Source organism: Lissotriton vulgaris, chromosome 10 (assembly GCF_964263255.1).
Source record: "Lissotriton vulgaris chromosome 10, aLisVul1.2, whole genome shotgun sequence".
NCBI classification, from domain to species: domain Eukaryota; kingdom Metazoa; phylum Chordata; class Amphibia; order Caudata; family Salamandridae; genus Lissotriton; species Lissotriton vulgaris.
The window spans coordinates 526,928,905-526,953,606 of NC_141698.1; the positions used below are offsets into that span (position 1 = coordinate 526,928,905).

The 24,702-nt window shown below is 43.2% G+C and overlaps 1 protein-coding gene across 1 annotated transcript in view; it reads left to right on the plus strand.

Annotated features, from left to right (window-relative positions):
• The window catches only part of LOC147685485 (cytoglobin-2-like), a 403,412-nt gene that overhangs the window by 342,871 nt on the left and 35,839 nt on the right, over positions 1 to 24,702 (plus strand). Inside the window, exon 2 of the mRNA XM_086941375.1 lies at positions 221 to 452. Coding sequence (XP_086797501.1) covers positions 221 to 452 — 232 coding nt within the window. The remainder of the gene's footprint in view (positions 1 to 220; positions 453 to 24,702) is intronic.

Below are 24,702 nucleotides of genomic sequence, written 5' to 3' on the forward strand. Positions count from 1 at the left end.
TAAATTATATTCAAAACGTGGAAGGTGTTTTATTGTTTAACCAAATGCACACAACATTTTCACATTAGTGTATTTAATGATATTTTCTCATTAGGATCCGTATTGTTTCAATGATTAATGTATAACTGAAATGTTTCGAAATGCCTTAAGCTGAAACTAACAATCTGTACATGTATTTGCTTTTCTAAGACCGCTAATTTGTTGTACCTACTGCATTTAGGCTTTTTGTGGATTTTCCAAAGACTAAAAACTACTTCAAGAAGTTGAAAGACATCTCAACTCTGGAAGAAATGCAAGCAAGTGCTGGAATCAAGGCCCATGGTAAACGAGTAATGAACGCTTTTAACCAGATCTTCAGTAACATGGACAACTGGAGTGAAGTGTGCACAATCGTGGCTCGGTTGGCAAACAGGCATAGAGACGGCCACCAAGTAGATGTGTACAATTTTGAGGTAAACTATGTGTTCTTTTTTATTATTGTGTTTGTTCCGTTTAATCTAGACAATATGACATAACCTTACCAAATCGTGGAGTTTGTGTGCATCAGTGTGTGTGGGGGAGAAGGGGGCGGGTAGCGGCAGTGACCTACGATTCCATTTAATATTGCCTGATGCTGTCACAGGACGTGACATCACATGGTCTTTGGCCTTGTTTATTGATGACTGTATATGTAGTCAAAAAAGTCTACGTTGAAAACTCAAGAGAGCAGCTTTTCCATAAACAACAATTGATGAAAGACCTAATAATCCAGCTATTTAAATTACCAACAGCTAAAAGCACACATACCTTTAAAGCATCAAATAGTTTATTTAGAAAACAATTATCGGTTGATTTAAAATTCAGGTAGATTAGATAACAGGAGCTGCAAAACAATCCAAGAGGCAGCACTGTATGACCTTCAAGAGTTTATTGTTTAATTGTAGAATAATTGCTTCCTGGCTCCATACCAGAGTATGTAAAAAATACTACGCATAATAGAATGATTTGTATGTTGAAAAGATTTGAAAAAGTATTATTTTATCGGAATGAACCTGCACATCTCTGTGTGGATGATTACTCCCATGGTAGTATGGACTAAAAATTATTTTTCTTCTGTTAAATAGGTTCTGTTAGATATATTCATATATGTGTGCTCTATATTCAGTGCTTAATTTCAGCAGGTGGATTCCAGTGCTCAGCACTGGCGCTGAATCACTAACATCAGCACTTTTCCTGCTCACCAGTTAAGTTCACATTCGTTTACAGGAAGATCAAGTGATTTGCTCAGAATCACAGGATGTTGAACTGATGGCGAGACTCGTAGCTGGTTCCCCAGATCCAAATTCAGCACCTCTGGCCATTGCACCACAACCTCTTCCCCACTTTCATGGTTAGTAGTTGGTTCTGTTTTAGGCGGTCCTAACAGGGTAAATGGGCTGGTGCAAGCTGCCTCCTGAAGTGAGCCCCGGCAAGTATTTCTTTTTACAAATTAACCACGGTCTATACTTACTAACTTATGCCTACTCCTCCTCCTGGGGAATAGGCCATCAAGCAGGACGCTCCAGCCACCTGTGTCCTGGGCTTTTCTTAAAATCTGACTTCATGTGTAACTCATCCCCTTGCAGTCAGCCTTGAGATCTCGGAGCAAGGTGTTTCTTGGCCTTTCTCTTTTCCTTTTCCCTTGAAGATTTCCAGGACAGTGCTTGCCTGCTGGTGTTGATGTTGGCTTGTGGAGGGTGTGACCTATCGAGCCTCAGCATCTTTTCATGATTTCTTCATGAGGATAGAGTTGGAAAGCCTTCTGCCATAGGCCATTGTTGCTGATGGTGTTTGGCCTGTGGATTTGAAGGATTTTCCTCAGGCAGGTGTTGATGAAAGTCTAGACTCTGTTGGTGGTGGTCAGGGTTTTCCTCAAAGTTTCTGCTCCATATAGCAGGACCGTTTTTACGTTGTGCCTCTATGAGGCGAGTTAAATTAACAGTGCTGTTAGAATGTTTATTCTCTGATCAACATGACGGCCATCTCTAGCTCAATTACTTTCAGAAATATGCTCATTTTATACATAGTATTCGATAGTGCTGCAACCACTGAGGAGCCAATTAAAAGATGTCCTGAAAAATGCCTAGTGTGTTACTCACCATAGAACAACCAATGGCAGTGGCATCACTATTTCTCAGAAGACGGAAAAACTTGCAATTACTTGATTTTGTGAAATAACATTGGAAATGTCGTTTCTGCACCGATTACTACATGTTTTTCCTGCATTTTCCCAACTTTTAGAAACAGGAATGTTTTAGTGAAAAACACCAGCTCAACAGTGTTCCCGACCATCTTAATGTGGGGCAGGTAACTACAATTATCCTCCCCACTGGAATTACCTAGTCTCTCATAATAAGGGGCCTGACTGGTGTCACTACTTTGTTCATACAGTTTACACTCCTTGAATTCATGGAAAATTCGGAAGTCACTTTTGTTCCAGCAGGTGTTTGGAGTATAACAAGGATGTGGATAGTGGATAGTTAACTGGCATCTTACATGTGCCAGATTTAAGGGTTTAACTCCATTCTTTTCGATTTGTAATCTCCCCCAACTGTGCCTATTAATTTGAAGCAGCCTTCAGTAATGTCAATACTGTATAAGCATAATGTATGAATAAAACATAAGTTTTCTTCTTAAGAACTTTTTCGAAAATGGAGCATTTAAAGGCTATTTTAATGGATCATTTCTTTGAGAAGGTCACATAAAAGGTGGGTAGGGAAGTATCACCCAAAGAATGTATTGACACATTTGTACCATAGTTAAAGACGAAGAAAGAGAGAGAGAGACCAGGAGATGGAGGGAGGAAGATACAGAGCACACTTACATAGAGCAGTAACAGTGACGCAGCCGAAACGCGTCATGCTGGAGACAAACGGTGAAATAAAGCTTTGATTGACGGAGTTTATCGCGCCAGAGTGGTCTGTACCTGAACATATTGCGATGGCAAGCTGTAATTGAGGACGTGTTGGAGGATAAACATATATATATATATATATATATATATATATATATATATATATATATATATATATATATATATATATATATATATATATATATATATATATATCTACACCTACATACACACACATATATTCATATATATATTCACAGAAAAAACCATAGGTTTTAGGCCATATATAGTTAGGGATTTGCATTTACAAAACCTTATTTTACTCGCATAAAACCATTGAAATTCGCATATATAGTTAGATGCGCTAACTATATATCGCGCACCCGCAATCCACTGCTGATGATGTCACATATTACATCATTCATGACATGGTCAGTGACATCACTGATGACATCACTGATGACATCATCCAGTGACTGTATGTTTCTGTAAAGTTAAAATATGTCTTACATATTGAAGAATGAGTGGATGTATAAGTGTCTGGATGAAGGATTTAGTAGGTGCATGACTGACTGTATGAGAGAGTGATTAAATGTGTCTCACTGAGTGCATGGGTTAGTGACTAAACTATCTTAATTTGTGCATCATTATATCTGTTGTTCTATGAACTGCTGCATGTGTTGATCAGTAGCTATATGAGTAACTGTATGGGTTATTGATTGGTTGACCAAGTATTTGTATGGAAGAGTGAGTGTGTGTGTGGGGGTGGCTGGGAGGTGTGTGACTCTGTGCATACATGTGTGAACAGTTTATTTACTAGATCTATGGGTTCAAAACTGCATGTGGAAACAGCTGTATGGGTGGTTGACTGTGTACGAGTGTATTGGTGAGTGAATCGATATCTCAGTGCTACATGTCAAAGTAAGTACATATGTAAAACACAGTACATTTGAAAGTTCACATATATAAATTACTGTGTATAAGAGCCAGTGAATGTGTGAGTGGCTGTATGGATCATTGTGAACTTGTATCAGGGATTGTATAAAAGAGTAAATATGTGTTAGTATATGTTTGAATAAGTAAGGTGTGTATAACTGTATAGTTGAGGATATGGAGGTGTGATTGATTCAGTGCATGACTGACTAGGTGTGTGAGTAACTCCATGGATGAGTGACAGTCTGTGAGTGTCTGTTTACTCTGAGTGTATCTAAGGTTATATTAGAGTCTGAAGAGGTTGATCGTATTATCACATGATTGATGTCATCAGTGATGTTGTCAGTGATGTCATTTGAGTTGTCATCAGTGATGTCATTTGAGTTGTCATCAGTGATGTCATCAGTGATGTCACTGACCATGTCATGAATGATGTAATATGTGACATCATCAGCAGTGGATTGCGGGTGCGCGATATATAGTTAGCGCATCTAACTATATATGTGAATTTCAATGGTTTTATGCAAGTAAAATAAGGTTTTGTAAATGCAAATCCCTAACTATATATGGCCTAAAACCTATGGTTTTTTCTGTGAATTTCAATGGTTTTTTAATACCAAATATCAAATGCTGTCAAATGTCAAGTACATGATAGATAAAAACATTTTCGTGTTTATGCACGCTGATGTGCTTTGAACGCTGCCCCCCCCCAATACCCCCCTCCCACCCCCTCTTTTCTCTTAGCAGTACTCTCTCTTTGCAGATAGTGAAGGGTAGTTAACGCAGGCCTTTGCCCCCGTTGTAATCTGTCATGCCTGCTTCTCTCTCTATTTGATTGCTATCCAAGCATTTACTGTTTTAGAATTGGTTCTCTTTGGTTCATTCTGTATTTACAAACAAGCACAGAGTCGCAATACTCTGTTTAGTCTTTGCAGATAGTGAAAAATAGTTTAAAAAACAAAAGGAATTGAGCAAAATCAGTAGGCCACTAATGGGATCTGTTTTTGACCTCGCTAAAATAGAAACATTAAGAACAACCCCTCATGAGAAATACGAAACTAGTAAGATGAACTTAGCTCCACACCATGATGGCTGCAAGACAGCTCGACTCCGCCGCCCACCCCACCCCACCCAAAATAACGACAAACCCTATGCAAATATTATAAATATATACAACACACCAGCAAAGTAACAGGGTAAAACGTTTTATTAAATAACTATATACATGACAGCCTGCTGCAACATCGATCCAAATGCCTTTTGGTGACTCTTCCATTGTGAACATTGTCCCACAATCCGTTTGACCTGAAACGATTACACAAATAAAACATTTGTGAGTTTTAAATTTCCGGAGAAGTATAATTCACCAATAGTTTTCTCTGTAGATCTTTTTCCATTAACAATCCCAGTTCCATCACCCGCCCAGGATATCACTACTGTTAGTTGTCATTGCTGCTTCTGTTTTAATAAAAAATGTTTTAAGGTGTTTACTGTTTTTGTTGCGATGTATATATTTATAAGTTATTAAAGTGTTATAATCCTACTATTTTTTTAATCGATTATTGCTGTTTGAGATATTCCCTGTCTACAAACAGAGAAGAATAGAAATATTCTGTCTCCCTTTGCAGATAGTGAAGGATAGGTAATGCGGACTTTTGTCCCCCGTTGTAATCCGTCATGCCTGATTGATTGATTGGCTGGAAATTTATTGTTCAAGGAATAGTTCTTTCGAGGTACTCTCTGTTTGCAAATACCGTGGAATAGAAATATTCTGTCTAGTCTTTGCAAGTAGTGAAGGGTGGGTAATGCGGACCTTTGTCCCCCGTTGTAATCTGTCACTCCCCACTGATTGAGAAACTACTTCCACCCGGACCATTTATTAGAGGTACATCATCTGACTCAACCGGAGAGAACCCCTAATAAAGAAGACATATGTAAAATACGAAGTTATCCCTGTATCCTGTTAAACAGAAACTTTAGCATGAAACACACTTGAAAAGGAAAGGAAAGAAATCGAACAAAATCAGTAGGCCTCTGATGAGTTTTTGACTTCGCTAGAAATAAGAAACATGAAAATGGTGAAAGAAGCCAAGCTTGACGTTACGGCAGCCACAAGATAGCTAGGCTCCGCCACCCCCCCACTGCTCCAAGCATGTCTGCCCCACCGCCCGCCACGCCCAATAATGGTAACATGAAATAAATACAAATCAGCAGATACCTACCCCCATTCCGGAAACTCCCGAAGTGCAACAGGTTCACGGCTACGCCCATCCGGAAGACGAGGCCTTCGGTACGTGTAGGGTGAGTCCTGCTGGCAGCCGTCGGCCGGGGAGGTCGTCGCCTAAGGTGGGCCAGGAGAGGAGCCGAGGCCGACGCGATCCCTCTTCTTTTTTCAATAATGGCTGCGACAACACTGGGGGGGGATGTCTTGCACATGCCACTGACCCCCCCCCGTATCTCCTGGTCTGGCCCCGGCTTGATATGAGCTCCCCGTTCGGGCCTGAAGCGGCGCCCTGCAGGCCACGGGGGGGGGATGTCTTGCCTCTGCCTCCGACCCCCCCCCCTCTTATCGCCTGGTCCGGACATCACGGATATCAACGCCAGGTGTCGGCGTGGGGTGCGCTGGGAGGGAGAGGCGGCCCCTCAGCTGCACCCCCAACGCTCCACTCACCCAACAAAAGGGTTCGTCCACTCTTGCGATACAGCGACGCTCCACTCGCCCAACAAAAGGGTTCGTCCACTCTTGCGATGCAGCGACGCTGCACTCACCCAACAAAAGGGTTCCTCCACTCTTGCGATGCAGCGACGCTGCACTCACCCGACAAAAGGTCTCATCCACTATTGCGAGGCAATGATGCTCCGCTCACCCAGCGGGGGTCTCGTCCACTGTTGCGGTGCAACGGCGCTTCTGAGTTCAACTAGAAAATGAGTCCTGCATCCAGAAACGTTCTCCTCAACTTTTAAGATTCTATAAGAGCCACGGGGGCCCCCGACCCCCGATGGGGAATGACTGCCATGATCACCCACGGAACGACCACGACGTAGCCGCGGGACGTCGGCGCGCTCATGCCGGAGCCGGCCTCAGTCTTGAAATCACCAAAATCCTGCAAGACTACCAACTTGATCAGTTCCGGTGGGACACCAGTATGACCCGGTAGGAGAGATTTTTGCCTCCCACCCCTCTTTGACTGATGGTTCATGTCGCCAGTCCCCTCTACTACCCTTCAACGAAAACTTTTGGACTGCCGAAAGAGGTCCCGGTCCAACCACGAGTTGGTGGAGACATTTTGACTATACTTGGACCTTCCAGACCTCACCCAAAATGGCGCCGGTACAAATGAAACTATTGTGCCCCGATTGCTCAGCCTTGATATCATGAGATATGTATGCAGTTTTTAGCACATGAATTGATATGGGATAAGACTGATTATATGTTCGGACAATGAATTGATCCGGGATGGGCATTGATTATACGTTCGAACAATGAATTGACATGGGACTTGTACTGATTACACATTCGGACAATGAATTGATATTAAGTTCTAATGCATCATTGATTACTGTATTTATTGAAGGTTAGAATTGTCGACACTTTTGGTACTTGCTCACAATGAATTATCGATATGATTTTGTTGCACTTGTCGCACTTTTTACTGATTATATGTTCGGACAATGAATTGATCCGGGATGGGTATTGAAGTTCGAACAATGAATTGACATGGGACAGATACTGATTACACGTTCGGAAAATGAATTGATATTAAGTTCTAATGCATCATTGATTACTGTATTTATTGAAGTAATACTGATCTCTCCACATGAAATTAATTTTCCACATGCTACACAAGTCAATCTCATCTGCCCAAAGTTCTTTTGCAGATTTGGGACCGTTTCCCATGCCTCTGACTCACTTATTGCTAAGTCATTGGTGGATGTTTTTGCCGGTCGGGGGTTATCCCCCAAATCTCGAAGTTGTGCTTTAGAATAATTAAGAGGGTGCCACCTCTCCATGTGCCGATGCATGGTATGATTACCATAGCTCTATTTTTTTCGGTCCCTCTCGAGAGTTTTTGTTTTGCAGATGAGGCAGGTAACGAACCTGGCTTTAACTTTCTTTTCATGAGAAGGAAAAGAAAAAAATTGCCAGATAAAATTCACTTTCACATGGGCCGTTCTTGGCATTTCTTTTAGTTTTTTTAATGTACATGTTCATAAAACGATTACACAAATGAAACATTTGTGAGTTTTAAATTTCCGGAGAAGTATAATTTACCAATAGTTTTCTCTGTAGATGTTTTTCCATTAACAAACCCAGTTCCATCACCCGCCCAGGATATCACTACTGTTCCCCATGTCATAAACCATTGTTGCTTCTGTTTTAATAAAAAATGTTTTAAGGTGTTTACTGTTTTTGTTGCGATGTATATATTTATAAGTTATTAAAGTGTTATTTTCCTTCTACTTTGTTGGAGTGCTATATATTTTTAATGTGACACATAATTGTGAAGACTTTGATGTACAAAAAGGCATCCCTGGAATCTTCCCCTTCAGGCTCGGACCCACACACCCTCACAGTGAGAATCCCCTCCCCAAGCACAATACAGGATGGTTATCAGATAGTAGGAACGCGTGTGGTGTGACGGATCTCATCGGGTGGGGGCCTTGATTTACTGTAACTCCTTTGAACAGGGGTGATTCTCTACAGCTGGAGCCATAAACTACATCGGCAGGGCTAAGTGATAGACTGAGACCGGCCTGCACAATCAGACACAGAGGAAGAGGAGTGTCAGAGGGTGCGGTAGTGAATAGGGTGAAAGGAAGGTGTCGGGCGGGCACGGGGTGTGAGTCTCAGGGAAGAGCAGCGCATATGGGGGGAGGTTTATGGCCCATGCATGAGAGAGAGAGCGAGGGTGACCAGTGCGTGGGGGAGATGCTTGCTAGGGTGGGGAGCCGTGCTGAGAATCGACGGCGTGCAGAGAGTGGGTCTGGTCAAGGCATCTAAAATGGCTGCCCTGCACGACAAAATTGTGGCATTGGAAAAAAGGCAAGATGGCGCAGACAATGTTTATCAATAAAGATTAATTTATAACAATTATTTTTAACAAAATATTTAATCGCAGTGACAAAATGGCGGTCAACACTTCCTGATTTCCATCGAATCGAACGTTAACAGACGTCACGCAGCAAAAAAAAAAAACGCTCACGCACAGCCACTGGAAGACATGTATCAACATATATGAGCCTCCTCAGCCACCCTCAGAAAACATAAGGGATCAGGATACGTCTCCCGTACCCCCTTATACCCTGTAATTTAATTAAACCGAAACACAAAATGGCGAATTCACGTTTCGCTACCAGTTTGCGGCCCAGTTCGCGGCCCGGGAAGCGCTTCTACCGTGAAAAATCTATTTTTTTTTATTTTCCCCATGGGACCCTTTAATAACCCCAACATCATTCCTAGGGGGTCAAGAGAGGTCTACCTTGCCCCCTTTCATTAAATTCCCCCTTTGTTTTTCTCCTCCTCTTGTCTCTCGATCCTACCGAGAGACAAGATGGCGGCCGCTCCGGACTGTTTAGAATGTTGACAGACACCGGAGAGCCAATCAGCTTCGCTTCGCAAAGCTCCGTGACACGAAAAGTACGCGATCTGGAGCGCTATCTAGGACGCTGTCACAGATATATAAATTTTTTAAAACGTTAATTTCTCAAAATCCACTGGAGCACATATATTGAGACCCAGCAAAGGCACATCGGGCTACCAGTCCCTACAATTCTGCCAAGTTTCGTGCAAATCCATTCAGCCGTTCGAGCTAAAAGTGAGGCCAAACGCCCTATGGAAATTAACATGGGAAAAACGTGTTTTGGGACCCCCCTTTTTTCTCGGCCCCCCCTTGACGAAACCCCCCCAAATTTTCAAGGGCTGCTCAGAAACAATATGTGCCATTTTCCTGAAAATTTCAGCCGATTCCGTCCACAAACGCCAAAGTTATTAGACATAGAATTTTCAAAAGTTCCATAGAGAAATAATCCTAACTATATATACCTACTGGCTATCGCCAGTAGGTAATATATATATATAGATATAGATATATATTATTGCCTGGCCCTCCACCACACCAAGACGATGTCACTGGATTGCGCCTGGAGAGACTATCTTTGAAGGTGGATGAAAGCATGGGGCACGTAAGAAGATTTTTTTAAAAGAAATGTGAAGCTCGTCAAGTTTCCCACCCGCTGCATGGAGATATCACTTTGCGGCATTATGGGACTGGTAGTCCCCTGTTATTCGCTAAGTATTTCGAAAGCGCAGTGAGCCAACCACCACTTGGTAAGGCGGAGCTAACCAAACAAAAGGAGTGGGAAAGATGATGTCGGGACTTTAAGCATTTGAAGAAGGCGTATTGCCGAAACCGGTTATGCTGGCCTGAAAATAAAAGTTTGAAAAACGATGCCCCGCTGTGTCCTGTTCTATCTAATCCGAAGGGAGGAGATGAATGAATTCATGTATTCGCGTTCCCTATGACGCGCTGACTGGACCCTTTCTGAGAAGCGGCCACGGTGACATGGGCAAACAAACCTGATGGTAACCGTAGTAGCGGACTTATTGCCTGGCCCTCCACTACACTGAGACGCTGCCACTGGTTTGCGCCTGGAGAGACTATCTTTGAAGGTGGATGAAAGCATGGGGCACTTAAGAAGATTTTTAAAAAAGAAATGTGAAGCTCGTCAAATTTCCCACCCGCTGCACGGAGATATCACTTTAGCGGCATTATGGGACTGGTAGTCCCCCGTTATTCGCTCAGGATTTCGAAAGTGCAGTGAGCCAACCATCACTTGGTAAGGCGGACCTAACCAAACAAAAGGAGTGGGAAAGATGATGTCGGGACTTTAGGCATTTGAAGAAGGCGTATTGCCGAAACCGGTCATGCTTGCCTGAAAATAAAAGTTTGAAAAACGATGCCCCGCTGTGTCCTGTTCTATCTAATCCGAAGGGAGGAGATGAATGAATTCATGTATTCTCGTTCCCTATGACGCGCTGGCAGGACCCTTTCTGAGAAGCGGCCACGGCGACATGGGAAAGCAAACCTGATGGTAACCGTAGAAGCGGATTTATTGCCTGGCCCTTCACCACACCGAGACGCTGTCACTGGATTGCGCCTGGCGAGACTGGATGAAAGCATGGGGCACGTAAGAAGATTTTTTAAAAAGAAATGTGAAGCTCGTCAAGTTTCCCACCCGCAGCACGGACATATCACTTTAGCGGCATTATGGGACTGGTAGTCCCCTGTTATTCGCTAAGGATTTCGAAAACGCAGTGAGCCAACCACCACTTGGTAAGGCGGAGCTAACCAAACAAAAGGAGTGGGAAAGATGATGTCGGGACTTTAAGCATTTGAAGAAGGCGTATTGCCGAAACCGGTCATGCTTGCCTGAAAATAAAAGTTTGAAAAACGATGCACCGCTGTGTCCTGTTCTATCTAATCCGAAGGGAGGAGATGAATTCATATATATATATATATATATATATATATATACACACACACACATACATAGGGGCGCTTCTCCTGGTGTTGATCATTTCAGAGCTGATTTGCTAGTACATGCAAATGGCATTGCGTGACATGGTTAATTTGACCACACCCAGTATCCAGAGCAGGCATGAGTTCTAAGCTGCACTGCTGGTAGCGTATTAACTGTAATAGGGCACACAGACCCGTTCTATGCACACCATATCCAGTTAAAGGTTGGGCGGCGGTGCAGTACGTCCCATACATTATATGGTTCTGAATGCAAGCTTCATTATCTTTCAATATCTATTCATGACCAGACAACACAAATGCTCCAAAAAAACGAGGGGGATAGGTTCGTTCTGAAGATTTCACTCACAATAGCTGATTATCCAGACCACAGAATCATGTGGCAACTGACTCATATGTTAAAATACAAAGAAAGTGCACAGGCTCAAAGTTATTCTTGGGAGCTTGCCACTGGTGCTGCCGAATGGGTGGTTTGCTGAACACCAAAGTAGCTTTACCTTTACTCCACCACTCAACACTTTATATCTTAATCTCACTGTTGCAGGTTTGTTTTCATCTCTGCTTTTTCTCTCAGTCAATGATTTCCTATATTTCTCTTCCTTCTTTTTTCTGATGTTCACCCTTTATTTTGCTGGCTTTGGCTCAAAGTCTGATTATGGGTCCCTGAAAATGAGTTTCTCTGCCCACCACACATAATCACTAGCACAGATTAAATATTGAATGATGTGGTAGAAAGACTTTTCACATAGTAATCCACTCCATGGTAGACATGGTGGACACAAGAGACCAGATCAAGTCACTGGCTGCAGAAAAGCAACCCACAACAAGAGAGTGACTCTCCACAAGTGAGTTCAATGGGATGCATGATAGTTTTAAATTATTTCTTAATAACACACTGCTGATAAAGCCGAATCTACTTAAAAACCGAAATTCATCAACAAAAAATCCTTCTACGATATTAAATATAATATACAATTTTTTTATTCCACCTGTGGCCGTTGCCCGTTTTTATGGTCTGGCGTGACAGCACAGCTGTCACCATACAATTATGTGAAACTCACCAAGAGGGGGGCTTTGGCTCCACCCATAACTTGGGGGTCAGGAGTGCATATTTTGATTGGGCAGAAGTTGTGCACTTCCACAAAAAAGTGCTTGTCCTCCACACAGCTGCTTTTGCTTTTTGATCCAGCTGCCTGAGCTTGATCTTTCATGGGCACACACATCCCATTGCAATGTTAATAAAGTGTCTAAGATAACTAAATAATGTATGACTTTTTTTCTCTTGCAGAAAACCAGATGGGAGAAGGGCAGTCATTAGCGTACATGGATTTTTAGGTTTAATTTGATAGTGCACTCATAAACCAGGCCTATTCCAATTTCCAATGATTGAGTTCAGTGGGAATTGCTACCACATATCTCCACTCTGCCCACACTACAAATCATTGTGCAGAAGGTCACATCTGGTCAACGCCTATGTCTGGCCTCCAATAAAGCGCGTCATGTTTTATTTATTTATTTGTAACTTTTTCGGGATAATGGGATGCTTGGTTAAGATTTTTAAATCCTGTAGATACATTTCCCAAACACAGCAATTTTAAAGTTTTGACCATAGACCTGAAGGACAGAATAATAAAGACGTCCATCAAGGCAAAAAGAGGCGGCAGCCATTATTCACTCTCTTCCCACCCCACCCACAAGAGCACACCAGGTCCAGACAGGGCTTACTTTTGGCTGGAAAGAAATAAAGAAGTGAGGACTTTAATGTTTCAGGAAAGACTGAAACTGAGTAGTCCAGAAATCAAGAAGGAAAGATGAATGAAATGGAGCGCTGGGAACTACATATAACTGGACTATGACCCAAATGATGCTTAGGATTCTTTTCTGCTGACAATTGCTGAATAACATTTCCCCTCCCTCATGGATGGATGAGACACTGAGGCAAGAGCAGGCATGGAAATAAAAAATCAAAGGTGATAAGCAGGAGTAAAGGAGACATTGAGACTGTCTGCAAAAGATTCATTGTGGCTTAATTTCCTGTTAACAACCAGCCCCACCCTTTACCAAAGAACATAAAACACTTCTGAAGAAGTGTGGCACATACAGCAGGCACTGGGAAACCCAATAGGTCTGGCTTGCATTTTGAGCCCTAATTAAGACATAAATCCTGCTACAGTAAAACATAACAAACATGCATTGGCAGAGCCAATGGATCTGCATTGGTTGTCAGCCTTTTGTCATTGTCAATGCTTGTTTGGACATGCTTTTTTTAAAAACATTGTTGCAGAACTTGTCAGACAATCAAGGCAGAAATATTTTTGGGGCATCAAAAAGCACACTGGTGTGTTCATTTCTTATGAAAGGGAAGAATGCCTCCCTCACAGTGGGTTAGCCAACGGTTGAAGTGGGCAGAACCATTTCCCCATGCTGTATGTTGCAGTTGATGGAAGAAAAATATGAATGATATAACAACAGATCAATTTATGAAGGAAGCTGGCTGAAGGACCCTATTGTTAAGTATCATATATGTTTATAATGTCACTAAAATTAATAGGTCTTGGCTAACACTAGACCTAAAAAACACTATTGCATTTGTGCATACAGTGTGAATATGATAATTTTTTGAGTGATGATTCAGTACAGTTTTGAGATGTAAAAAAGACACTCATTGATCGCAATGAAATCACTCAATAGAAGGTGGAATAATACACAAAACAGCTAATAGCGTGAGGTGAAAATGAACTTCTGAACTAGGCAGAGCTAAAGCCCACTATACATATATTTTAAAGCATTGATAACAAAGGACCTTGCAGACAGCTGTGCTTTAAAGCCAGATATGAACAGGGTGCAGCCTGAGAGTGGGGAATTAACTTAAAGGGGTAACTTCATCTCACAGAAATATCTCCTGGCCAGAGAACCTTCTGCTTTATCTTCCTATCTTCTAGAACCTGGACACAACTACACACTTAGAATGACCAGCCACAAATTCTCTGGAAAAATATGCATATCCACGCCAAACTCTTCACACACTCTAGAACCAATCACATCACTTCAGGCATCAATCCTAATATTTCTCATTGGGCAAAAAGAAAGTGATGCCTAAAGTGTGGAATTATACCCACATCAGTTGCATAGGCAAACAGCATCCTGTCCCCAATTTTAGCTGTCCAATTTGTGATGAAAACACAATTGGAGGTAAACCTCTTTGCACAGTGGGAAATAACTAGTAAGATAGCCATTACTTATTATAAGGGGGTTCTGCTTCTCTCCATTTCCTTTTGTAGCATACAATGCTGTTTGTAGCAAAAAACCATTGTGTTTTTTTCCATGTGCAGGAAGTACCAATATCGATTTTTCCTGCAGTTTAACCATTGCAGGTCGCTGGAAAAAAAACAAGCATTTACACTGCAAAAGTTCTAGCAATTGCGAGATTCTGAGCTATTGGCATTGTAAATGGCAATGCCTTTTCTAATATTAAAAGGCATTGTCATTTACAATACCAATAGGTCAAACTTTGGAAAAAAGAAAGACCTATTGTATTGTAGAGCGTGGTGTCTCTGAAGCGGGCGCCACGCTCCTCATTATAGTTAAAAAAAACATTTGCAATGCAATTAATCTTGCATTTAAATGCGAGACTTATGGCATTAGAAAGAAGTGGCCGCCACTATTGTGGCTACTTAATGCAGGCACGATGTGTTTTGCTTACATTCAAACATGTCGTGCCTGCAGTAAGAGAAACTCAATGAAGAAAATAGTGCTTAAAGACTAAATAAAACCTCCCGTGTAACAACCGAAGTAAAAGGGCCAGTTGCCATGGGAGGTTACAAATGAAGACAAGGTGGTACTAGAGAGGGACTAACAAGCCTATTAACGAATCAGAAGCCAGCATTTGCGAAGGACAATGACACAAGCCAATGACAAATTATGAGTGGAGAGTGTGCAGGGCTTCTATTCCATAGTCCGCTACAAGTCTTCCAGAGCAGGGCAAGCGTGCTGACTCTAGGTTCAACCTAAAAGAGCTCAAAAGAGCAAAGTATTTGTCTGTTACATAGCCATCACATGCCTCATTTTTCTACTTGTGTGTTGCAGTGATAAGTTATTTTTAGCAGCTCACATCGCTGTTCCTAGTTTGCATTTGTCGGCAAAATATAAACATTGAATAGCGCTGCTGCAAAGAGTTACATCAGTGACAATTGCAAACATAATTGATCAAAAATAGACATCATTACAAAATGTAATGAGGTGCAAAAGAGTTCATGATTAATATTTGGTGAGAGGGCTCTGCCAGCAACCTAGACATCAGAGGTTTGGAGCCTCAACAGGGCTGAGAGCCTGCCTAACCCCTCTCCGCTAGGAATTGGGTGCCTTCAAACCCCTTTCTTACTTGTGGGGGCTGTTGACTAGGAGGGCAAGAAAAGAACCGAGAGAAGGTTAAACAGTGCGACACAAAGTGTGAAAGGTTGGTGTGAAGATGCAGCCAATCGCTGTGGCCCATGGAAATCAAGGCGCTTGTGGAATTTGCAGAGGGTGAGATTAAAATGCCCCTGGAAACCTTCGACTTCACTAGCTGCGTCAATGGAAACTTGAACCACCCACCCTGAGGCTAGGGACATGCTGCAGGAGCCTCACACAGCAGGCACCAAGGTGGGGCAGTAGTTACTGCAGTCATACCTGTCCCCTTTAAGAACAAGGTCAAGGTTGCAAGATCGACCACAACAGGTTGCCTCTGTGAGCTATTAAGATCTCAAAAGGCAGGACACTTTGTAGTGAAACTGGAAATTTACTTGGAGAAGTGGGTGAGATTGGGAACAACATACTGACATGACCTCATGCAGACCAAAGCGTGGCAACAGCTGGCAGAGGAGTGACACAGGTTACTTACCAGTAATCTTCATTAGCCTTAGTCCATCTCGCCCTCGTCCCAGCCATTACAAAGTAAGGCATGGCAATTGCACTGCCCACAGCTGCTCATGCCAATACTCACGTCTGTTAACCCCTTCGCTGCGGCGGCAATTTCCACCACAGCGCTAGTGGAGAGGGGGGGACCGAGCGGCGCTCTCATGCTGGTGACGGAACCGCTCCATCACCAGCATTGGTTGCGCTGTGCTTATGATGGAGCGGTTCCGTCATGGCCCCCCCCACTCAATAGAACGTGCCGCACAGGCGCGAAATCAGTGCCGCACAGGCGCGCCGAGCGGGCCATGACGGAACCGCTCCGTCATCAGCACAGCGCAACCGAGGCTGATGACGGAGCGGATCCGTCATCAGCATGGAACCGGTTAAAGGCGTGGACTCTGTATTCTTACCTGCTGAATTGCTTGCCGCTTATCCCAGGGTAGGCTGCAAGGAGAAGTATGTGTGTGGGGGGGGGGATTGGGGGATCCATCCTTGTTGTCCTGTGGGATGCTGGGAAAGGGGGGCAGTATCCATGGCTTAGTCCCGTTGGTCATCAGTGTATAGAAAAGACATGCAGCCACACCTCATGGTCCTCTGGAAGGAAATCCATAAGACATAGTGTCCAGAGCCAGGATAAAAGTCAATGACTCCTGAAAAAATTATAGCGCTCTTCTAGGTGTGGTGGGGATGTGCACGTACTGTTGCGGGAGAGAGAGGGGGTGGGGAGAGAGGTCTAAGCCAATCACTGAACCCTTTGGCACTGTAACCTTCCTGCAGGCTACTTACTCGGGAGCTGGGGACCCGTGTTCGAGCTTCGGCTCAACATTTGGTAAATATTTTTTGATTTTTGTAAATAACTTAATGTCCCCCTTGCCTGCGCAAATGTCATTGAAAGAAAAAAAAACTGCGATCCTAGTGATTTTATATGGATGGTGGGGGGGGGGCATCCATGTACTGTTGTGGGAGGGATGAGGGGGCGGGGAAAGAGGAAGCACAGAGATAAAGTATACAAAACATAATTTAAATTAAACCCTCAAAAAGCAGCTGCCTTGGAGGAGTGGTTGGGGTGGGCAAGTGATGTGGGGGGAGAGAGGGCACAGCCAATCAGTGAGCCCTTTGTCACTGTAAGCTGTCCACTCAGGAGCTGGGGACCTGTGTTCAAGCCTCAACATCGGCTTAATATTTTGTAAATAATTTGACATTTTTGTTAATTACTTATTGTCTCCTTTGGCCGTGTTATAAAAATGCACAAACGTAATAAAGAAAAAAAGCAGAGATCGCACCTAATGTAAATGTACAAATGTAATTGAAAGATACAAAAGAACAGCGATCACAGTGATCTTGTAGGGGTGGTGGGGGCGCGCATGTACTGTTGTGGGAGGGATGAGGGGGTAGGGAGAGAGGGCACACTGAGATAAAGTATACAAATTATAATATAAATTAAACCAAAAATATCAGCAATCTTGTAGGAGTGGTGGGTGCGGACAAGTAGTGTTGTTGAGTGGGCACGGCACAGGGAGATTTGGTGAAAACAGGGCAAATAAAGCTGCCCAACTTAAACAGAACACTTAATAGCAGAGGCAGGCCAACAAAGGAAAAGGAGTGCTCTTGAAACTCTCTATGTAGCATCACAATGTGCAACATGTAACAGGGCAGTCCTCATGGGAGGATACAACAGAAGACAGTGGGGCACTAAGGAGGGACTACTAAGGCTATTAACAAATCAAAAGCAACCATTTAGAAAGGATAGTAATAGGAGCCAATTGAAAAGATGGGCGATAAATGGAGGGAGCTTCAAGTCCATTTCTTAATACAACATGTCTCGAAGAGACAGCGCAAGCGCTGTCTAGGCGAGACCTCAAAAGACAGTACTAGGGAGGCACTACTAAGCCTATTGAACAATGAAAATCCAGCATTTACAAAAGACAGTGACTGTAGCCAATTAAAAAGATGGACGAAAAGTGGGAGGAGCTTCATGCTCATATCGTGAATACAACATGTCTCGAAGAGGCAGCTCAAGAACTCTCTAGGCGAGACCTAAAAACAGGATTTCTTTATTTTTTATTTATTTAATGTGATTTTATGTAGTGCGAACATTACCCGAAGGTGTCAGAGCGCTTTACATAAGAACCAGTTGCGATACATAAGGACTTAGGGTTACATGCGTTACATAACACATACAAACAGCGAAAAAAATTGCAAATGTACAAGTTATAAAGTCACACAAGGAAGAGATACAAAAAAACATTGCAAATGTAAGGGTAGTAAAGTCATACGAATGGATATACTCTAAGAGTCACATAGGAATGGTAGATAGTACAAAGGTCTACTGCATATACTAGTGATTAGAGTTATCTCTGTATACATAGGGAAGGGATACGAATGAGCCAGAAGTGCCAGTCCCCTTTATAGCACCTAGGTTGGGGAGCGGGGGAGTGGCCTCCAAAGATCCTCCTGTGTTTGTCTCGTGTCGTGAGGTGATCTCACTTTGTGGAGAGAGGGAGGTAGGGGGTAATACAAAGTTAGGACGTTTAAGCCTAAAGCGCTGCAAATCTTACTACTCCCCTAAGGGAAATTAAACAGAGACACCCTCGGCAGTGGTTTCAGTGTTTATTAAGGATAATGTAAACAAATTGATTCGAATTAAGATTTTGCATGATATTAGACCACCTACTAGTGGAAAGCAAAAATGCGGATAAACTCCGGCCTTCTTCCAACAGAGCGACTAAGCTAATTTATTGAGGGTGAAAAGCGGCTGAAATGCCTTAGTAATGATCTGATGCAAGTCTCTTACAAGCGGCAAAACCAGCATTCACATTCCTATGCTGCCATCTACAGGCCAAGTGTAAATACGGCCGTTTAACTAATAGAAATCTTGTTTCAACTTTATTAATTAGTAACTCTAGTTCGACTTTGCCCCTTTAAACAAGGTGTTACTTATTTATTGCTTTGTTTTGTTCATTTACGGGTGTTTGTGAGACATAAGTGCCTCCTAATATCAATGACCTAAAAGTAAGAGATGAACGTTATTCATGTTCACGAGTACTCAAATCAGAGGTATCTGAACGTAAAATTCCAGCATCGTACAAAACAAACAAACGGCAACATTTTTTAAATATCATTACACCCGTTCATTTTGTTAACATTGTCAACCTGATCAGTGTGCCCCCTCTCCCCGCCCGATTCAAATTTGAGCATCAGTACTTGTCAGGCCGAAAGTTTACCACAGTAAGTAACTTGAACTTGAATTTCTCTGTCACCCTGTAGACTACCTGCCTCTGCCAGTTCATAATTAAAAATAGTGAACTTTTATAAGACTGTAAAGCGTAAAAAGTGGTCCCTATATAGGTTTGCAATTTTTACATACTCTTAATTGGTGGAAACAGTCAAAGTGTCATGAACCATCATTTCAAGTGTACCATATTAGATTAAACGCATCTTAAATAACACCGCTTCATCAAAAATTAATAAAAAGAGCAACAAAATACATTGTACACGATAATGGACGAATCGTAAAAGCACCAGTGGTCGTAGCAGGATTATAAAACAGAATCAGTAAGGAGTACCTACGTACCGCAAGATAGCAAATAAAGCATTCTGTCATGCGGCAGGCCATGCGTTTTGTCTGTTTGTAAGTGGTAACGCAATTTGTTGTGTTGCAGTGAGCAGGCGAACGTTTATGCGGAGAGTACAAATGAAAAATACCATCGGATTGATGGCAAGATCCATCTGGGTTTATTTTCATTATGGAATAACTTGCCAATCACACTTGCTCTGTCAGAATATGAGCGACTGATGCGCCATCTGTATGGAACTTTGTTAAGATACGAGGTAGTTAAAATGGATAGTTACTTAGTATGTGGTCACCTAAAGGTGTAGTAAGAGCGATGTTTGTTTTTTGTAAGTAGAACGAGAATTAGTTTGAGCTACCCCACTAGCAGTAGGGTGTTTAGTCTAAAACAAAGAAGGAAAAAAGATGAATTATATACAGAGCTACTGGAAATATATGGCAGAGGAGGACCTAATTATGTGGCAGATGGACAAAATTATGCGGCAAGAAAAGGCAAAGAATCCGGCTAAAAGACGTACATTTTGAAATTGTATTACTTAATTAAGTTGCCATTTTACGCCTCGTAACACAGTGTAGGCACATATTTCACCAAGTTAGTACCCAAACAAAGCAAGAGCAAATGAAAAATGGCCAGTCAACCTACGCGAAAGACCTTCCAATGCCCAGGACACAAGTCGCCACGTTTTTACTACCTTGTGATCCAATTGAACTGGAAACTATTTTTTTGTTAAAATCTGCAGATTATGCAACAGATGATGGATTATATGGCAAATACCGCAAATCCATAATTACGTGAAAAATGTAACAGCCACAATATTGTATCATCCTTGTGGCCCTGATTATATATAAATGGGGTCAGAACTGAGAGGGCTAATGGAAACAAATACGTGATAGTGGCTACCTTAGTTTATAAACGTATGCCCTTGCTCATAAGATTTCAGGGCTTGGGTCGTCCTTGAATTGTAAATAACAAGGTCGTAGGGGAATTAAATGGTACTTTTGATGACAAATAATGGTAAAGAGTGACAATTAGTAATAGAAAGTTTGGAGTTATTTTATATTCTTTCGTCACCCTGCTATAGGGCTCTTAAAAGTAACTTGCTGGATTAAAATGGAGTATAATAATTGGCATAGTCTCGGGGGTATGGTGGGCAATTGACAAGCTGGGTATATCGAAGACAATTGAGGTAGTGGTATTAGCAAGAATGTGACACCTCTTTCATACTAAAACGGTATGGAACAAAAACCTAGATAGTACAGAAGTGTGAAGGGATGAGAATGGCTATGTTATGATACATGGATTTGTATAGTTCAGCTCACCTGTGAGGGTATCCAGGCGCTGGAGCAGGTGTGTAGGCGTAAGACTGAAGGTGTTGGGTGTTCACCCACAGAGTTAGTCGAAGAGCCAGATCTTCAGCTTCTTGAAGAATTAAAAAAGTGAGGAGGAGGAGGCCCTGATGATTTAAGGGAGGTTGTTGCAGGTCTCGGTGAGATGTATGAGAATGCGTGACCTTCTGTTCTGCATTTGTGGATCCGGGGTCTGTGCGAGTGAGAGTGAGGCTGAGCAGATGTGTCTGGTGTGTGGGTGAAGGTGAAAGTGGTTGTTGAGGTATGTTGGTCTGATGTTGTGCAGTGCCGTGTATGCGTGCATGAGGAGTTTGACTTGACTGCGCTAGTGGATGGGGAGTCAGTGAAGCTCTTTGAGATGTGGTGAGATGTGTGTGCATCGTAGGAGCTTAAGAATGAGACTCATTACAGCATTCTGGATGATCTGGAGTCCCTAATGGTGGGAGATCCTAGTGTAGAGTGTGTTGACATAGTCTAATCTGCTTATGAGGAGGACTTGCATGACGGTGCATCTTATAGTCTGGGGTTACCATTATAACATCTTGTGGAGCATGTGGAGAATATGAAAGCAGAAGGAGCTGACTCCATTGGCTTGTGTTGTTATGCTGAGCTCATCTAAAATGATTACTAAGTTTCTGGCAAGGTTGGTTGGTGTGGGTCTGAGCTCTGATGAGCCCCAAGGAGAGTTCTTGTTCCTGAAGATCAGTACTTCTGTCTTGTCGGAATTGAGTTAAAGGCAGTTAGCTCTCCAGTCTGCGACGTTGATCATGCAGTTGGACAAGTTGGTTCTGGTGCTGGACGTGTCGATCACAAAAAGGATGAGTGGTGATCTGATGATGTTGGCGAGCTGTGCCATGTTGAACAGGGATGGGCTAAGTGATGAACCCTGGGGGACTCTCCAGATACGATTCTGGGGTTCCGATGTGTGGGGTGTTAGTCTGACATGTTGTGTTCTTGCTATGAGGAAGGAGCTAATCCAGTTTAGGGTCTTCCTTGGATGCCTCTGTCATACAATCTGATCAAAGTGTGGGGGGAGACTTTATCAAATGCAGCAGAGAGGTTGAGTAGAATGAGGGGTGCAGTTTCTCCACTGTCCAGCATGGTGCCGATGTCATCTGTGGCCACGATGAGTGCCATTTCTGTGTTGTGGTTGCTCCGGAATCCTGTTTGAGTGTGGTCCAGTAGGCCGTGGAGTTCAAGGTGGTTGGTGAGTTGTTTGTTGATGGCCTTCTCCATCTTTTCGCATATCTATGGGAGGAGGGCGTAGGGTCAGAATATGCTCAGCTCGCTGGGGTCAGCCAATGGATTTTTGAGGAGGTTGTTGACTGCTGAATTATTCCAGTCTTCTTGGAAGTGGCAGATTTCTTTCAGGTGTTGATGATTTGGGTGAGGGTATTGCTGATTGGTGGCCATCCCGTGTTGTAGATGTGGTGGGGGCATGGGTCCATTAGGGTCCCTAATTGTACTGTTTTCATGATCGTTTGGGTGTCTTCTTCGGTGAGTATTTTCTGTTCAGTAAGGTGTTTGTCTCAGTTGGTAGTGGCCATGTTGTCAATGAGATCTTTGGGGTCTGATTGTTGTTCGCCGCCGTATGTGCCGCTTAGAACCCTACGTTCAGCTTCACTGCACCTGGCAACCAAAGTAAAAATCAAGAGAGCCCGATGGGGCGGCCGCTCTTTCACCTATTCAGCGGCGAAGGCATGGAACTCCCTACCCCTGTCCCTCAGGAAAAACAGCAACCTGATGTCATTTAGGAGAGAATTGAAAACCCATCTGTTCTCAAAAGCGCATTAATCTTTCCCTGCAGTCGCACACAGAATTCAGTCTCTAGCGCTGCGAGGCCTTCGGGTGGTTATGCGCTATATAAATGGAATTTTCAATTCAATTCAATTCAATTCGAAGTTGCTGTAGATTTTTTCTATTTTGGCATTGAAAAAATTTCAGAAGTTATTGCTAAGTTTCTGTGATGGTGTGATGATTTTGACTGCGGCCTGGGGGTGGTGAATGGTGAATTCTTTGACAATCAAGACGATCTCCTTGCAGCTGTTGTAAATAGCCACTATGCATTTGGTTAGTACCCTTCTTTTGGTGTCTTTCAGAAGTTGGTGGTGGCACCTAAGTATGGCCTTGCATGTGGTTCTGACATAGGCATCATGTCTGGATCTCCATTTTCTTTCTAGCTGCTTGTAGTGCTGAGTAGGTTCCCAGAGGTCTGTATACTAGCTGGCTTGTTTGTTGATTTTTCATTGTCCGTTGATTTTGATGGGAGCGAGGGAGTCTGCACAGGTATTGGTCCATTAGTTGAAGCTGATGATGTCCTTGTTGAGGTTGTTGGTGGTGTTGCTCCATTTTGAGGGTGTTAAGCCAGTCAACCTCTACAACTTTGTTCCATTTCTGCCTGGGTAGGTTGATGCTGGTGGGTGGTTTGAATTGTGGTGCTATGATTTGCACATGTTTGAAGTAGTAGTCAATCTATGTGAGATCTGAGGTGGGGTTTTATGAGATTGGATCAAGAATATGCCTTGTGATGTGTGTATGGTCTGGGACGAGCTGGGTGAGTACGATGTTGTTCAGGCTTTGGTGGAGGGCTGTTGAGCAGAGGCCCGTTGGGCCCTTGATGTGGAAGTTGAGGTTGCAGAGTAGTATGACAGCCTTGCAGTTGATGATGAAGAGAGTGATACAATTTGTGATGTGGTTGCTGAAGTTTGTTTGTGGTCCTGGTGGTTGATATGTGAGGGTGCCTTTCAGGGTGCAGCTGATGTCCATTTGCAGACTGAAGTGCAAATGAAGGCAGTGTGTGACCTTGTAGGCTGTTGGGATAGCCACATTGATGTGGGTGCTGATGCGATGTTGAGTCAGGTTTCCACGAGGAAGAGGAGACCTAATATGCTGTTGCTGAGAAGATCCTAGATCTCAGTGGTGTGTTTGCTGAGTGAGCTGGTGTTGAGAAGCATTCATGCAAGTGGTTGTTGAGGTGCTGGTTTGGTGTGTTGTGAGGCATTTGCCTGAGTGCCCGTTGATATTGTTGGTGCTTGGGGGACATGTGTGGGTGTGCTATTGCAGGTGAAGTGGCTATGGGTGCATGTGAAAGGTCCTACCATGGTGTGAAGTGCGGTGAGGCAGCAGCGGGTGGATGAATAGCCTGTGACGAGTAAGCGGAGGATTGCTGCAGTATAGAGGTGGGGGCTGATTAGACCAGGGCTCATGGTGCTCGGCACAGTTCAGGCATGGTCGATCAAAGATGAGCTTACCTTTGGTGTGCCAGTGGCGTGCCCATTCTGCTTGCCACTGCAATAGATCGCTGTGCTGCCGCACCACAAACACCTTTAAATAGGTAATGGGAAGGGGGAGTAGTGTGGGGAGTGGTGGGTGGGGCTGTCAGATACAGGAACTAGAGGTGGAAAGGAGAAGTACAGTAGAGCAGCTAAAGAGTTAGGGGAGGTGGGAAGAGGTGCGGGGGTGCAAAGCAGAAATGGCCGCAGGTGGGAGCTGCAAAAAAGGGTGAAAGAGAAGTTGAACCAGACCCAGCAGCTACCAGAGAAGCAGAG